General features: G+C 39.3%; 3 protein-coding genes across 8 annotated transcripts in view; 2 read left to right on the top strand and 1 right to left on the bottom strand.

The window, feature by feature from the left end:
* The window catches only part of cacna1eb (calcium channel, voltage-dependent, R type, alpha 1E subunit b), a 60149-nt gene extending 56733 nt beyond the window's left edge, over positions 1–3416 (top strand). For all 6 annotated transcript variants that reach the window (XM_075483248.1, XM_075483249.1, XM_075483252.1 and 3 more), the window contains 2 exons: positions 752–900; positions 1590–3416. In XM_075483248.1, the coding sequence (XP_075339363.1) occupies positions 752–900; positions 1590–2108 (668 nt within the window). In that variant the 3' untranslated portion in view covers positions 2109–3416. The remainder of the gene's footprint in view (positions 1–751; positions 901–1589) is intronic.
* A 2292-nt stretch (positions 3417–5708) lies between these two features.
* Positions 5709–9450, top strand: LOC142398965 (RING finger protein 11-like). Its single transcript, XM_075483254.1, has 3 exons — positions 5709–6348; positions 6735–6904; positions 7309–9450. Exons 1-3 carry the CDS (start codon positions 6226–6228, stop codon positions 7478–7480), a joined length of 465 nt encoding a protein of 154 aa, XP_075339369.1. The 5' UTR covers positions 5709–6225; the 3' UTR covers positions 7481–9450.
* Positions 9451–11747: 2297 nt separating this feature from the next.
* On the bottom strand, positions 11748–15755 carry rpe65a (retinoid isomerohydrolase RPE65 a). The gene is made up of 14 exons (XM_075482268.1): positions 15745–15755; positions 15325–15407; positions 15005–15155; positions 14613–14720; positions 14334–14475; positions 14095–14242; positions 13305–13386; positions 13066–13198; positions 12826–12965; positions 12601–12730; positions 12382–12496; positions 12201–12295; positions 12006–12117; positions 11748–11893 (listed from the first exon to the last, which is right to left on the bottom strand). Exons 1-14 carry the CDS (start codon positions 15753–15755, stop codon positions 11748–11750), a joined length of 1596 nt encoding a protein of 531 aa, XP_075338383.1.
* Positions 15756–17165: the final 1410 nt, after the last annotated feature.

Raw genomic sequence — 17165 nt, forward strand, 5'->3', positions numbered from 1 at the left:
CCAGATCCCAACCATTAAACCTTTGCATTTGGATTTGATTAAATAATTTAAAGGTGATGTGTTTCAGTGAATTGAAGAAGGATGTAGCCTAAAGTAATTAACGTTTTTAATTAAAAAGGGCTTAGTTATTAGGGAGATTAATGTCCTTGAGCTAAAATTGAGAATTCCAAAATACCTAAAAAAACTGAAAGCTTAATTGTGAACTTGCTAGTCAGTGAGGGAAGTTTTACAGCGAGGGAAGACAAAACACACTTCTTTCAACAGCATTTGGGGGGCTGCTATTGCTGCTTGAACGAAATTTGATCATGACAGACCAAGAAACTGATAGACGCAATGAATGGAAAGTTTAAGGCAGCTGTTGAATGGACAAAAACAATTTATAATTAGTGCTCTGTGTAACTTATTTGTTACACCTACTCTGAACTTAAAGAATTAACCAAAGATTCAAAAAAATTATTTTGTTGTTTAGTTCGCTAATAATTATGAACACTTTACCAGAAATCCCTTTTCTTTTTGTTGTTCTTCTTTTGTTTTTTAATATTTTGGATTGAATTAGTGGGTGATATTGGTTCATTAATGATAATAATACCACAGATTAACAACTAATTTTATCTAACTTGTTTTAGTTTTTTGTCAAAATGTATTGGGGTGCTTGTATGAAAGTTTGATTTGATACCAACCAAGTAAATCTTTCCTCATATATCTTTTGATCGTTTGTTTTGTGTTGCTCTCTTTCCTGAATGCACTCTAGTTTCTCGTTTTGAGCACCGGGAGCGTGGTCGGTCTAAGGAGCGCTGCCACCTCCTGTCACCGGACCCATCTCGTTGTAACTCAGAGGAAAGAAGCTTGCAGCCCTCGCGATCCTCCAGCGTGGAGAGAGAACACCCCCAGGATAAGCTGGTCGGTCAAACACCCAGTTTATCTAACTCACATCTTCAGAAAACTGTGGAGCAGAAGCAGGCAACAACATGTAGAGCAAAACTCCTGGTTCAACTCCAGAAAGTTGATTATGAAGGAAAGAAATGTCAACATGATTAGAAAAATAGCTTTTTTGATTTTGACAGCTGACACCGTGTCAGTGTGTAGAAAATGTATGAACAAGAAATTAAACCACAAACAGACATGGTTTGTCCTGCAGAGATGGCAGAGATTTGTGTGACAGGCAAATTTTGATGTGGATTCATTGCAAGTGTTCTCGAAGCTTTCTTCTGTTTGCTTAAGAGAACAAAATTAAAATACACAACAAACAATATTCATGTTACCTATTATCCTGGATATGTTTCGTTTCAAACTGCACTGCAAAGAGCTGTTGGAAGATGTTTCAGAGCTTTTTATTGCATTGTGAGATCTTTATCTATACATGCAGGTCACAGTTGGCAAAAAATGATAGAATCCCCTTTATAAAGCTAATTGATGATTTCTTGCTTAATAATCTGAACTGAGCACATTTTGATCAACTACTGAAGGTAATATGATGTGACTGAAAGCTCCAGAACAGCTACTAGATGGACTTTGAATTCAGACCGTGTTTTCCATCCCATCATCCCATCACCATGTGATGTTTTCTCCATCTTTATTCTTCTGTCTAGGAGAACAGTTCGGACAGCCCGGTGCCCTCCACCTCAGAGTCCAGCACGCCCAGTGGCAGGCGACCACTATCACAGACCCCGACTCGACCTCACATCTCGTACTCCCCGCTTGTGTGTCGCACCCAAGCCTCTGTGGGCGAGGACGAGGATGAACAGGGCAGCCCAGAGACCATAAGGCGGAGCAAACCCACATGGGAGACCCAAGAGGGGGTTAAAGGAGAGAGGAAGAGGGAGGCCGGCAGACATGCCTCCCCACCTCGTCGCTACCCGTCCGAGCCTTTCCTAACGTCACTGGAGGACGACCACAGCCCAGACCCATCTGGCCCCATGGAAACGTTGACCTTCGAGGCGGCTGTGGCCTGCAGCCTGGGACGCTCAAACACCATCAGCTCAGCCCGTCCTCGCTTGCGGACCGGCTGGCAGGTCCCTAACGGACACTTTCGTAAGCGTCTTGTGCAGACAGCCTCAGCTGCAGGCTGTGACCCTCTCAGCGACACAGAGGAGGATGACAGGTGCTAGGGACAGGAGACACAGCGAGGGGGAAGAGGGCAAATGCCAGAGAGGTGTGAGAGGACGCTCCTCGACGGTGTGAAAGAGGGAAAGTTTATGTGACTCTTTTTGCATCTTCAAGGCCGTGAGCCCTCAAGATGTTTGGTAAAAACCCAAAATGATGAAGACTAATACTTCCTGAAACTGTAGTTGCCAATTCACACAGGACACTGACAATCAATAAGGTCTATTCCCTGATACTTGATGATAGTGACTAGTAATGATTACAGAAAATAGATAAACTGAATGAATCAGATTATGTCATTTGTGTCAATTGATATTTTCTTTCTGAAGATGTTTTTAAATGATTCAGTGTTGCTCTAAACAGTACCTATCTGTGAGATGTGTGAATTTGTAACTACATTTTCTTATAAATGACTTGTTTTGTAAATACATTGTGATCATCTCACCATTGCCATTTATCAGACCAGATCAATACAACAAGCCATTATGAAAACGCAATCTGATATTTTACCAGACAATGTGGATACTGATAAGTGACACTATGATGCTGGATTTTTTTACAGTATGAATGAACGTGCGGGGGAGGAACTGCCTGATATCCCCTGATCATTTTTCCTTTTGGTATTGAACATAATAACTTGTGAGATATGGATACACCTATAGAATAAAATAGAAACAATGCATTTGTTATTTCACCCAACATTATTATTAAATCATGACTCCACCAAACCTCAGATCTTTAATATTTCACGATTATCTTTTAAAGCTGTTTGTTTTTATTTTATTTTTTTACCACTCTAAACCCTTTAAATGAGAAATTCCACCACACTGTACATCAAAACGTTTGATTTGCAGAATACTTGGGAGGGAAATTTTAACCGTGAACTGATCCAAAAACAAAATGATCTATTTAATTTGTTTTCACTGTTTTTTTGTTTTTTTGTAATTTCCAATATCAAATGAACCACTGCAGAGGAGTAATGTAGAAACACTGCAGATGCACCATGACACATTTTGCTTTGAAAAAAATAAAAAATAAAAGAAGCTATATTACTTACTAATAATGTACAGAACAATTATGCTGTGTGTAACATTTAGAGAGGAAAAAAAGCTGAGGAAATTTAAAGGAATCCTTGGAAATATTCAGATTAAGGTTTGTGTATTTGTTTTACTTGCCTGAAGTAGGCCAAATCTGTGAAACTCACTTAACCAAAAACATGGAAATTTGTATCATAAGTTCAAGGAATGCAAATACTTTGTTGGTTTTTATGTGTACAGTAGCTGTATATACTAATAAAGGTGTCCTGAAGTTGCCATTGCTTCTGGATGTCATTTATTGTTTGTTTTTTTACTCCAACATGAAAAACCTGAGTGTGGTGATAACTTTTACTTAGTGAAGGAAACAACGGTCGGTGCCTCTACTTAATGTCTTAGTGGTAAAACCTCCACACACTGATTATCCCATACTTGTTTTCGCACCGGCTCACACACTATCAGTAGGTTCTTTCCAATTATCAATATACTCAGACATGTTGCCCTTTTGTCCCTCACCCTAACAATCAGTTTTTCAACACCATAAAGTTTGAAATGAGGCAGGCCATCATTCAGAGCAGATTTCAAAATTCAAATATTCAATATACTGTGAAGCTAGAGTTTGTATGTACACTTCCCTCCAGAGAGAAATGAACAAGAACCTGAAAGACATATATGCAGTTTTATGAAAAAGAAGACACACCTTTCAATTCTAAGATTTTATATTTATGGACATAATAAGAAAAAATAATAATCCGGTTTATAAACCTAACCTGTGCGGCCATGTTTGAATTATGATCCTTCAGGCTTTTTCTGAATATGCTGTCCTGAATTTGATCATTTAACATGCTAACTGAGGCCTGCAGAGTCTGAGCATTACATGGACTGACTTTGTGGGACCTCCACATCTAAGAAGATTGGCAGCTGTCTTACATGTTTTCCACTTCAACACATTCTTTCTCACTTTAGAATGATGGACAATTGCCTCTCTAAGATCATTGCTGATGTATTTCCTCTTTGGCATTGTGTTACCACACAGCTGAATGCTGATGATCAGTTACTCGAGTACATTCATCTAGCATTTCTTATGGAATCAAATTATATGTCTTAAAATCAGATAAATACAACTTCAGATGAATAACGTGGCATAACACCATCTCATTCTTTTATTTGATTTAATTTGATTCCATAAGAAATGCTAGATGAATGTACTCGAGTAACTGATCATCAGCATTCAGCTGTGTGGTAACACAATGCCAAAGAGGAAATACATCAGCAATGATCTTAGAGAGGCAATTGTCCATCATTCTAAAGTGAGAAAGAATGTGTTGAAGTGGAAAACATGTAAGACAGCTGCCAATCTTCTTAGATGTGGAGGTCCCACAAAGTCAGTCCATGTAATGCTCAGACTCTGCAGGCCTCAGTTAGCATGTTAAATGATCAAATTCAGGACAGCATATTCAGAAAAAGCCTGAAGGATCATAATTCAAACATGGCCGCACAGGTTAGGTTTATAAAGTTCCATCTGGACAAACCACATGACTTCTGGAATGATTTCCTTTGGACAGACAACACCAAAGTGGTGACGTTTGGTCATAATGTACACCATGCTTAGTGAGAACAAAACACAGCATATCAACACAGACACCAACAACTGGTGAAGCATGGTTCTGGAGGGGCTATGATTTGGGCTTTTTTGTAGCCGCAGAACCTGGGCACATTGCAGTCATTGAGTTGACCATGAACTCCTCTGTTTAGCAAAGTGTTCTAGAGTCAAACACGAGACTATCTCTCCAATAGCTAAAGTTAGGCTGAAACATAATCTTGCACCAGCACAATTATCCCAAACACACCATAAAATCTACAACAGAATGGCTGAAAAAGAAACACAAATATAGTAATGAGAGACTGAGACTGATAATGTCATACAGAATATGATTAGTTCAAGTATTTGCTGTTAAAGGTTGTTCTGCTAGTTATTGAATTACAGGATGTAGCCCACTTGGTCTTCCCCACGTTGCTTCTGCATTTTGGCTTAGTTTTTGTTAAATGGATAATAACACGTAGTTATATGTCATGTCTTGTTGTTGTTCATCTGGTGGTACATCTATCCAACTTTAAGACCTGACAAAGACCAGATCATTTTCCTATATGACGACCTGATAAGTAAAACCTGAGAATTTTCACATTAATGTATAATATGATTTGAGTAAGTTATACCCTGCTCAGTCATATATCAAATTGAACAGGCAAACGCCCTACTGGAGAATGCTCACTCTTTACAAGAAACAGTTGAACATGTCTGCTTCATTGTGGGAAATACAATACAGAGAAGGGTATTATTATTCAATCCAGATCATAGAAAACACTTGTTGACTTTTCATATGCAGTGATTTTGGGAAAATATTAGACAACAAGACTTACAGTGGATTTAACCTTTTTGAGAAGGATGGCACTTTATAAAACAATATCGTTTTGCCCATGTTTAATTTTCTGTTCCATTCCAGTCCATTTGGTGGCAGTATTGTGCCTCTAAGCTGTTATAGAAATAATACACAACTAACTCAGCGGGGGGAGAAGGAGGAAGAAGAAGAAATAGATAGCAAGGAAGCCAATTGTTTAATGTTACTCACGAAGTTAAAACGCGGAAACATTTGTTCATTCTTTCATTTAAACAGACCAATGTGACTTTTAAAGTTGATGGTGAAATATGTATTGTGACGGCGTCGTGTGTCTCACAGAGGAATGAGCGTCACTTATCAAGGAAGTCGTCTTGCTGGCCAACCTGAAAAAGTACCTAGCTAGGTTGCTAGCCGATATTAGCAAGGGGAGTTCTTTGTTTTCTTTTGCAGGTCGAGATCCACGTAACCATGAAGGGAAATTAGTGTGGACGTTGCTGTTACCCTTTAACCAATGTCCAGGAGTTTATTAATCATGTCGGGGATGCATTTGATGTTGCATAATTGAACAGCTTATTTATCATTTCTGGAACATTGGAAATACTAAACTAACATTAGCCACTGAGAGCAACTTTAGCAGCACAGGTCTGCTTTTTAACGTCGGCCAGAAAAGGACTGGAGACACGGAAGATATGGGCAACTGTCTCAAATCTCCCACATCAGACGACATCTCTCTGCTCCATGAATCCCAGTCAGACAGGGCGAGTTTTGGTGACGGGACAGACCCAGACCTGGAGCCTCCTCCACCGTACCAGGTGAGGGGCTGCTAACACCCATCTCCCAAATTATTGATCTGAGTAAAAAGTTTGGGGCTCATTGCTGACAGCTTGTGTTAAGACCCCAAATGTTGACATGCAGTGTTTAGTGTTCCAGAAAATATGCTATTAATGACGTGTTTGTTTTTAGAAAACCGCAGTTTCGTGTCCGTGGCCTCATCTTAATTAAATTTGAGAACGTTTACTGTTGAATAATCAAAAGATGTTTGTTGTTTTTGTCGTTATCATTAATGACAGGTATGCTCTCGAGAATTCCTGCTCTGTTTTTCTGTTTATCTTCACACACCAGACTAGTCTGACCGCATTGTCTTGACAGAGTCATTTGATATAGGTGGAAAACACTTTTGTTTCCTGTCTGCAACCAGGAGCAGGCTCACATGCCCATGTACCACCCTACACCCAGTCAGGCCCGTCTGGCCACCCAGTTGACAGAGGAGGAGCAGATCCGCATAGCTCAGCGCATCGGCCTCATCCAGCACCTCCCTAAGGGCGTTTATGATGGAGGGCAGGATGGCTCAGAGAAGAAGATAAGAGAGTGAGGATTTTTTTTATTTTGGTAGATTTACATCTAGTGATATCACAGGGAGCACTAAGTAGTTCATAGGTGTATGCTTTATAATAAATATCCTCAGCAGTATCGGCTGTTGGACCTTAAAGAGGCGATTGTTACCGCTGACTAACCTTCAGTCTCAGATAGGAAAGCAAGATGTGGCCTCTGAGCATCATACCAGTTCAGAATTTTGCTGCTTGTTTATTTATTATTATTATTATCATTTAATTATCACTAATTAAATGTTACAACTTGTTAGAGTCAGACGAGCAGTTAATATCAAATATTTGGGATCGTCGTTGCATAATTATCATAGCAGTGAAGCAACATGAATATGTTATGTATAGGGTGTGTATTTATGTCTTTTTTTTTTTAATGTTTGTTTTTAGATGCGTGATCTGTATGCTGGACTTTGTTTATGGGGACCCTATTCGGTTCTTGCCCTGTATGCACATCTACCACATGGACTGTATAGACGACTGGCTGATGAGATCCTTTACCTGCCCCTCCTGCATGGAGCCTGTGGACGCTGCCCTGCTCTCCACCTATGAGACCAACTAATTTTTCATTCAGATTCCACCAGTGCATATATCAAGCAGCCCCTCCAACACCCAAACATAACAGCTCCCCTCCTATTCAGTGAGAGGAGCTGGAAATTGTGCGGGTTGTTGTCTTGCACTTTGAAAATGTCCAAATTCACTCACCCAGTGTTGGCCTTCGACTCCCCCCAGGTCAGATTGAAATTAAGCTGGTCTTAAAAAATCAGTTACACGAGTTGGTAAGAAATTGTTCCCCTGCACGTGCTTCTCTGTGTTCGTAAGGCTGAGGCAGTGTACAGTGTTGCCACAAATGGTGAGCACAATGGATTTGTGTGTATGTCTGAGAGCTGTTAGGTGATTGAGCATTCCACATGAGCCGGTCTCAGTGGCGTTTCTCCACAGCTGACCCCAGTTCACCGTAATTCCAGTTGATCATGATAAAGGATTTGAATGGACAATTAATTTCACAAATTATTTACCCACATGCTGAAAGGTGTTTTTACACATCTGTTGGATTGAGTTTTCCTGTGATCACAGTAAGCAAAGCAATTTAAACATACTGATCTTTCAAATATGCTCCAGCTGAAAACTGGCCCTATACTTTATTGATACCAGAAAACATGGCTGATATATACAGTTTTGGTTGCAAAGGAAGCTGAGCCGCATTGCTCTATGGTTGGCCAGGATCGCAAAATATATGCACACATGCTCCATAAATCACCCAGTGTAAAAGTATAAAGTGTTCTATATCACTGATGTCAGAGAAACCTGTTTGTCTTTGGTCAGTCCTTTGAGTTGAAGGGGAATTGTTTGTTCTGTGAATGTTTCACCAGACAGTGTGTAAATTATCTGACAGCCAGTGTAAAGGGCTCATTTGTGCATGGGCAAGTGGGTCAGTTAGTCAAACATTAGAAACGCTTGCACACACTTTTCATCCAATCCAGAGATTTGCACTTTACTTATAAGACATTATCTAAAACAATATATTAATATATGTACCATATAACCTTGCACTATCAAGACTCCATTCCTCTATCTCCTGAGATGCAAAAGTTATTAGCTGATAGTTATTTTCCAAGCTGTCAGTAGTCTCTTATCACTGAGGTAAGCCTGAATATTCCATTTCATGAAATATGTAGTGTGAAAATATGCTTGGTTTTGTGATTTTGATTTTAGGTTTTTCCAAGCAAAGGGACAGAGGCTTGCTCATGGTGAAAGGAGTAGTTCAACGCATTTCTTAATCGCTTTTTTTTTTTTTTTTGTCAAGAGTTTGTAAAAACAGAACGATCCTATTATGTCTGTGCTTTAGATGTCTGACCTAAAGATTGATAACAGGAGCAGACAAGCTGGCTATCTTCATAACTAAAAAATCTGCCTGTCAGAGACCTGCAAGACGCTTATGTTTTTGATTAGTTTTTCCTTTTTTTGGTTCATGCTGCTCAACGTGAAATTACACCAACATGTTCAACATTGTGTTTTTGAATTGTGGACTGAGCCAGCAGTCTCATCCGACTGTCAGTCTTCCTTCAGCAACACCTGGCAAGAAAACAACCTTTTGAATTGTTCTTTGTCTTTTAACGAAGAGGTTTGATTTGGTGTACACCGCAATGTTTTGTTCTATTTAATTTCTCTCTTGCAGTAGTTGCAATCTTTCCTTTACTTTGTTGCGTTGTTTGTTGGTTGTGCTCTTAATTTATGTGTTTTCTCCTAACATAGCTTGTTACATTTGTGTTAAATCCACTGCATATTCATATTTAAACTCCATGGTTAAGGCACTGGTTTCGAATTGTGCAGACCTCTGTCCCAGTTGTTGGAGACTTCTTTGTATGGTGTGAGTTAGAACCGAGATGCGATGGTTTTCACCGAGCTTTCCTATGCTGTGTTTTTCAAGTTGAGTTTATCTTAAAAGTTAATATTTTTCTTGTAATTATCTTCTTTTTCTTTCCCTTGGAAGGCTAAACCCTCTTGTAAACAATAAAAAAAGGAGAAAAACTTTGTGGTTTTATTTAAAATACACTCTCTATGTAGGACAAAAAAAAATCTACTCACATCAGCCAGTTAAGTGGACTAATTCATGCAAAGAGGCAGATTTGTTGCCCTGTGAATGTCAAAATGGGTGATTACAGAACAGCACAAAGACTAAATATTCCTTTGAGCCTTTCATTAATGCAATCCTAAAAACTGGCAGTGGAGTGGAAAGCGTGACTACATAATCAGGGTTCTCCATTTGTCTGAAGCAGCCTATGAGCCTCTGCCACATTGGTATTGCTTTATTTCCTCTGCTTACATCAGCTGTGGATAAAAACGTGAATGAGATTTTTTTTTAAATTTTTTACATTTTCAGTCCTTTTTTTTACGATGCATAAAAATCTGATTGAAAAACAAGATAAATCCTTGTTAAAATATGTACAAATTGTACATTTAAAAAAAAAAATCTTTATATTGCTGTAATAGGTAAGAAATCCCGACGTGGTTTAAGTTCACTCTTAGCTTTATCGCAAGAAAATAGGGATATTGCATTCATTATAATTGGAAAACCAGCATGATGTTGAACATTCAAATTATTTTTAGAGAGGTAGTGTTCAATGATATCCAAAAGTAAAATTTCAGATTGATTATTAAAACTGAACTCTGAGAGCCTTTAGTTGCTGCTTGTTTGTTTTCCTGCCCTTATTGTTCTCTTCAGCTGGTCAAAAGCATGCTTAACTGGTCTGAGGTCAGATGTCAGATGACTGCCACTTAAGAATATTAACTTTATTTGCCTTAAGGGGGTCTTGGGTTGTTTCTGCAGCCATGTTTTAGGTCATCATCCTATACCATGGGAAGCCATTTAATCAGTTAAAAGGAAATAAAAAAAGGAAGTAAAAAAATTAAAGCATTTCTTTGCAATTAAGAAGCTCCGCAGCCTGACAAATTCAGTCTGCTGCTTCTATGATCAGCCACATTTCCTGTAAACGCAAGTGACTCAGTCCCACTGACAGCTATACATTCCCAAGTCATCACACTGCCCCAATTATGCCTAAAGGTTGACTTTAGATCACAATACATTCATCTCCTCCTCTAGCTTATCTCTTCCCATTCTTCTGGTGCAAGTTCACCTTGGTTTTGTTCATCAGAAGACTCTTATTCCAGAACTGGAGATGCTAAATACTTTCTTATCAGGCCCTTCTGTTCCTGAGTGTTATCAGTGGCTTGCTTCTTTAGAAATTCTCTACATGTACAAACATAAATGACACCTCTTCGTTGAAGTAGATATTTTAGTTTGTAGGCTTTCTTGGTATTTCTATTAGAAATAAACTGGGCCAAACCTGAAGTTCCTGCTGTCTACCTGATTTTATCGTGATACTCCTGTGAGTTCCATTGAATAACCTCCAAATGGAAATTCAGAGCTTGTTTACAGCTTCAGACTTTTTAATCTTCTAAACTTATCATAAGATAATAGCAAAACAGGCCATGCACGTACTATTAAAAAAATGTCTGACTCCTAAATTGTTAATGGTTGGTTAGTTTAAATCCTTGACATAAAGCCTAATCCCCACACGTCAGTCTCTGTTCCACAGAACAGCTGATTGCAACATACACTTTTGTTAGCTTCTGTTCTCAGATTATGCACCAACACAATTAATCAGCTTTGCGTTGCTTCAAGCTCTGCATGCTTTCACTTTTTAGATCAGATTCAGACAACTTTGTACAACACACTTAAGACTTGAATGGAGAGGTCACTAGTTCACATATGACTGTAATGATATTTTGTTTGGTTAAAATCTCTGGAATTATCTTAAGAATTCAGGCCAAAGAGTCACTTGGACAAGTTGTATTTACTATATTGTCAGTTGATGCATCGTTTATCAAGATAAATACTGGTTTGATCTAAAACTAAATATATACGGTAACTTTTTCCTTATTATGAAAAAGCATAATAAGAATTTGTGTCACAGAAGGCAGCTGTAGAACTGGCTGAAATGAAGTGCATCGTTTCTAAATACTATCTACAATTACTTATCAATTTGTTCTACTGTTAAATTGTTAGCAGCAAATAAACACTCTATACAAAAGGACAAATGTCAAACGGAGGAATTTATAGGTACTGAAATATTTATTTTTGCCACCACAAGCTTTTCATCTGATATCATGTGAACAAATCCACAATCTTTGGGCTTGGGAGAGACTTAACTGCTATAATAATGTCTCTCTAGCAAACTTTATTTTTCTGGCAATGTAATACTTTTTGTCTTTTGTCTATGATCACTGAAATACTAAGTGGCAGGTGATAACACTGGAACCGTTCATCACTGTTTGTACATTCCGTGAAAGGTGACAGGAATACTGCATTCCACCTCAGCCCGAGCGACCTCTGACAGATCCTTGGCATTCAGGATCAGGAGATATCCTGGTCTCTGGGAACCGGGAGCCGCTACGATGGTAAGCAGCACTCCTGTGGAAAAAGCAGGTGCAAGACTTGCTTAACAAAACCCTTGAATTACAAATAATTTGACCTGAAACAGCTTACGTCATAGCACCTTGTACTTTAACTGCTGTTGACTTACCATCGTCCTCATCTACTGCATCAGGAGTCTGGACGAACAGGGGCTCTGAGGGGTAGGAGTCAGGCTCTTGCCATACCCAGGTCTCCTTGGTCTTCACATTCAACTTGCAGATCTACACATGAGTTTGAAACTGAATCAACCAAGGTGTCTATTTTCCTCAAAACACAATCAAAAATGTGCAGTTTTACTCTTTACCCTGTCTGGTATGAAATGGTTAAGACCCAGGGCATAGGCGTATGTGTAATTCTTCCCTGAGTACCTCTCGTAGTTAATCTGAGGAAACTCAAAGGCTACAACACATACAAAAAAATAAAGAATTAGTCAATGAATATGCCACCTATTAAAAACATGTGTGTCCACACAGGTGTACTGTCACCTTGGCGAGGTCCAGAGAACAGCACCTCAGGCTCCAGGAACACCATCCCATCAGAATGCATCACAGCAGTAGCTGTGGTGTATGGCAGGCTCACGAGATTCTTCCCCTGCTCCTCCTGCATCAAGTCCACAATATAGTGATAAGAACAAGGAACACAGGTCTTTTTGTCTGTGTAGGTGGCACTTTCTGTCTCTCTGATGAGGAAGACAGGTGACTTACCTTGTGGACATCCAGGGGAATGACGTATCTGCGCACCTCTGGCTGGGGCGCCATCATGGCTGCCTTCTTCACCTCGTCCCAGTTGGCTCTCAGGTTGGCCAGCCAGAGGTAGTTGTAAACAAACTCAAAACTACAAGAAAGAAAGGATTATATTTATGGAACAAACAAATTTGCAGATGACTCAAAGGCAAAGATAAAGCTGCCAAACTGTAACTATTCTTTTACCCTTTCCATGCGCACAGGTCGACAACAAGGAATCCTTGGTCTTCATAGGCGTTGATATGGTGGAACATGCCAATGGGCGCTCCTTTGAACTTGAGGTCAATGTACTCTCCTGGGTCTTTCTTGGCGATGTGGAAGTTGGTCTTTGAAAAATACATTCAAATAGAAATTGGGTATCGTGAGGCTTTGGGTGGAGAGCTGGTGATAAGGCAGCATAGATATGAATCTACTGCAACATCTTACTCCTTGTTTCTCATTGGACTCAAAGCAGTCCATGTAGTTGGAGCCTCGGATGCTCCAGGCGCTCAGGAACTTCAGCAGGTTGATTTTCACTGGAGTCTCCACAAAGATAAAATACTTTTCTGTCATGCCGAAACTGAGATCGAAAAAAAGAGAGTGAGGCTGGAGAAAAGAACTCGGACTTAATGCAAAAGCATTGATATCAAAAATAAAAGTAAATAATAAATAAATAAACCACTCACCTGTGCACATAAGAGGGCTTGAACCTTTCAGCACTGGGGAACTGCACCACCACCTTCGACTTCTCAATGGACTCAGACTTATCTAAAAAAGAAAGATTGATATATAAAAGAAAGAACTGCGGTTGCTTTAAAACTCCTCATAATACACATCTCTCTTTTGTTTCCATTAAAATAAGGCGTCCAGATGGCTGTGGATCAAGCGGGGCGATCCGTGGGCAAATGCTCTTAAGACACAAGCCGGGACTTGATCACCCCCGGCTGGGTCCCCTGGGCGAGGGTGTCTGTTGTGAGACCCGAAACACCCAGTGAACCCAGGTGTCAACACTGATGATGTGTCTTAAAGTGTATGTTAGAACAAAAAGTAGCTTTAATTTAGTTTAAATCGTCCCAGTCCTTACTATCTGACAGTATCAGTTTGTAACGTCAACTTATGAGATCTACATGTTTACACTGGAAAATACTTAAAAGCTCTTATGCAGTGCAATGCCATTTTCCTTTGTTAACTAATTTATAGTTTTTCCCCCCTCAGGAACACGCAGTCATTCATTTTTTAAGGTTGGCACAGGCTGTATTTCTTCAGCTGTTTCAACTTCTTATAGCAGAACATTCAGACTGACATATTTGCATCTTTAGAATTCTACACAACCCGAGTACTTGTTTTTTATATTTTGGCTTATATGACACTTAAACCTCTGCTTGTTTGTGGCATAAAATGAACTGAATTTAACGAGAGGCTATTGCTGTCTAACTCTAGGTTTTTGTTTACTGTTTAGTACTGTCTGATCCAAACCTTTCTGTATGGGAGGGGTCCTGACGACGTTGTAGGCCAGTGTTGCACCTTTTCCCATGCAGTTTCCAATGTTATACACAGTGCCATCTCTCTCAATGTGTGGATGGGCTGTCACTCCGTTAATGTTGACAAAGTTGCACATGTCAACCTGTAGAAAAAAATAAAATCATTCCAAATGGAGAAATTCTGTAGTTTACAGGCTTTAGCTCTCCTCAAATTCTACTCTTGTATTGATGTACCTTCTTCAGTGTCTCCAAGGTGTCAGTGTTCACTTTAGTCAGGTAGTTGGTTTCTGTTACGGCATAGTAATCCTCTCCAATAGGGTAGACATTCACCAAGCAGTTGTCTGTGACCTCAACACCCTTGAAGTACGTGAAAAACCTAAGAATGTGCAGATCAGTGCAATGCAATTCTTAACCCAGTGAAAAATACTGCACATACCACGAATCACCAGTTCAGCACTTTTAATTGGACTCTTACTGAGGACAATAAGGGAGTGTTTTGCATGTGCAACCAACCTGGAGAAAATGTTTTTGCAGGGATCTGGATATGCAAATGTGCCAAACTCAGTGATTACCACACGCTTCTCTGTAATGGCTCTCACATATGCATCTGTCCTGATAAACCTGAAAGCAGGAGAGATAGACAAAGAATATCGTACCATGACATAAAAAAACTAAAAGTTTCACCCACGTTCACTGCTCACTATCTTTAAAACCTGCACAATTATATCCCCAAAGACTATCAGCCTAACTGAATAAGTCATACCGCATTTGGTTTACCAACAATGACACACTTTAACTCATCTTTTGCTCACGCTGTATCTCTGCTGGTTGATCTTTGACTATTGAACAGCACACAAAGGTCCTAAAAAATTGACAAAGCCGCAGTATTGTCCTTGAAGTCTTACTTTCTGAAGTAGGTGACTTGGCCGTTCTTGAAGTCAAATTTATGCATGAGGGCCTGGCCATCAAAGAGGTGATAGAAGGGTTCATCTCCAACCTCAAAAAGTCCTGGCCCCAAACGGAGAAGACTTCCCTTCAGAAACGGAGGAATCCTTCCTGCAGAGTAAACACAAAAAGTTTTTAAGGTATTATATCGTAAAAACCCATTAATATATACATCTAAGTTAAGATCAAGACTCTGGCAGTGAGTAAATACCCTCAATAAAGCAATCGGTGAGAATATAAAGAATTGTTATCTATTATTATGTGAAAGATGCAAACAGACCTGTGACTGTTGCTGGCAGAGGCTCTGCTAGCTCCTCACAGGTCTCAAAGATCTTCCTGTAGCCGCCAGCTGGATGTTCAAATCTGTGAGAGCACAGATGTACACACTGTAACAGGCCACAAAACTAAAGTTTTTCATCTAGATTTTCAGCAGGTTAAATGTACATGTCTGTTAGTCTAAGTAAAAGGTGAGGTAGTTCACGGTGAAGGAGTTCAGTGTGAGCTCTAAATCTTGGAGCGGCTTAGTCTGCAGTAGCACACTGATCATTAAAGAAAGTCACAGGATCAAGTTAAAGAGATGCTTACATTAGAGCAGAATAACAGATTATTTTCAAAATACAATAAAAATAGAAGTTTTCACGAAAAATTAACCTGCCTATGTTTTTAGCAGAATACATATTCAACTTTCATTTGAACTCACCGGCTGACCATGTTTCCTTCTCGTGGTAACACACAAATCAAAACTCTTAAGAAAAACCTGCAGTCACTTCTGAACTGGAAGCCTCTGATCTTCCAATGGATTTTGGGGTATTTATTTGCCTGGTCCTCCTCACACTCATCAGGCTGTTCTCTAAATCTTTCTCCTGACCAATCACATCACACCGTGAACAAGAATCCCATTGTGCCAATATCCTCTGATGACTCAATGGCTGCCCCTCTGAAACCGGATTTATTGAGAGGAATATGTATAGCAGAGAACAATGCTTGGTGAAAATGTTGCAATGGTGCATGTGACGTTTTTTTCTCAATTCTATTAATTCTAGAGGCTTCTCTGTTAACTATGCTGAATCACACTCAGAGAAGTAATTTTCAGGACTGATGGAAAATGTAACGTTGCAAAACAACATCGTTTTAGAACATGACTGAAAGCGATTAATTTAGCATTAGTGTGATCAACTCTTAAAGCTGAAAGAAGAAAATGTCACACTTTTAGACCTTTAAAGGTGTGGTTTAAGGAAAGAATCATTGAGACTGAATTTGCCAAATTGCGCTTTTGGTGTTTAATGACAACACCCCGTATTTCACTTTGCATGAAATGTTAGTTTTCCTTTTTAGAAGAATATTGGAATAATAATCTATTCTGAGACAATGGTAACCGTGTGCCTTAACTGCTGTAATCAGGTGATATAGCACAGTAGCTGTTACATATAATGCTAATTAGATGAAGCATGCCCTGCTATGCTTTGTTCTAAACTCAAAATGCCTGAACTCACTTGTCTCTGTGCCACTATAATCCAGGTGTAGGGATTAGTCTGAAGACAGACTTTGCATTGTTTCTGGTGGGAAAAAACACCATTAGCAGAGTGTTTCACCACAGGCAGTTTTGTGACGCGGTCTACATGTAATAGCCCACATGCACATAAATATAGATACTCTGGACAACAATGTCTCTAAAGTTTGATGAAAAAAAAATGCAATGTGCAGTTTCAAGCTTTTGTCAGCCATTCAGTACCCCTTGGTGAAATAAGCTTATTCGACAGGGAAGTCACAACATCTTACGGATGTTATAATTGCCTCAGGTTTTTAGGTCCATATCAGTTGTTTGATCCATCCCCATTATAACTTATGAACAAAACAAAACATGACTGAGCCAAGATGGAATCTAAAAATGAAGCTGATGAGCAAAAAATAGATAAAATGAGGATATTAGATTTTATTCAATTTTCCTAGGAAAGAACAGAATAATCTAATATCCTAATTGCCCCATCTGGGATTAATAAAGTTTTTTTCTGATTCTGATTCTGAATACTTTTCCAAGATGATACACATCTGAAAAAGTTGTAATCACACCATCCTCTCGGTAGATTTAGAGTTACCATACTTTCAATACCCTATGACAAC

Source organism: Odontesthes bonariensis, chromosome 14, assembly GCF_027942865.1.
Source record: "Odontesthes bonariensis isolate fOdoBon6 chromosome 14, fOdoBon6.hap1, whole genome shotgun sequence".
Taxonomy (NCBI): domain Eukaryota; kingdom Metazoa; phylum Chordata; class Actinopteri; order Atheriniformes; family Atherinopsidae; genus Odontesthes; species Odontesthes bonariensis.

Bases quoted from the DNA above. Each gene is read 5' to 3' on its own strand.
- LOC142398965 (XM_075483254.1), top strand. From the start codon at position 6,226: ATGGGCAACTGTCTCAAATCTCCCACATCAGACGACATCTCTCTGCTC. The intron at 6,349-6,734 runs GTGAGGGGCTGC...GTCTGCAACCAG, and splicing joins AGCCTCCTCCACCGTACCAG to GAGCAGGCTCACATGCCCAT. The intron at 6,905-7,308 runs GTGAGGATTTTT...GTTTGTTTTTAG, and splicing joins TCAGAGAAGAAGATAAGAGA to ATGCGTGATCTGTATGCTGG.
- rpe65a (XM_075482268.1), bottom strand. The intron at 15,156-15,324 runs GTCTGTTTGCAT...TTTACTCTGCAG, and splicing joins TCTGCCAGCAACAGTCACAG to GAAGGATTCCTCCGTTTCTG. The intron at 11,894-12,005 runs GTAAGTCAACAG...CTTTTTCCACAG, and splicing joins TGCAGTAGATGAGGACGATG to GAGTGCTGCTTACCATCGTA.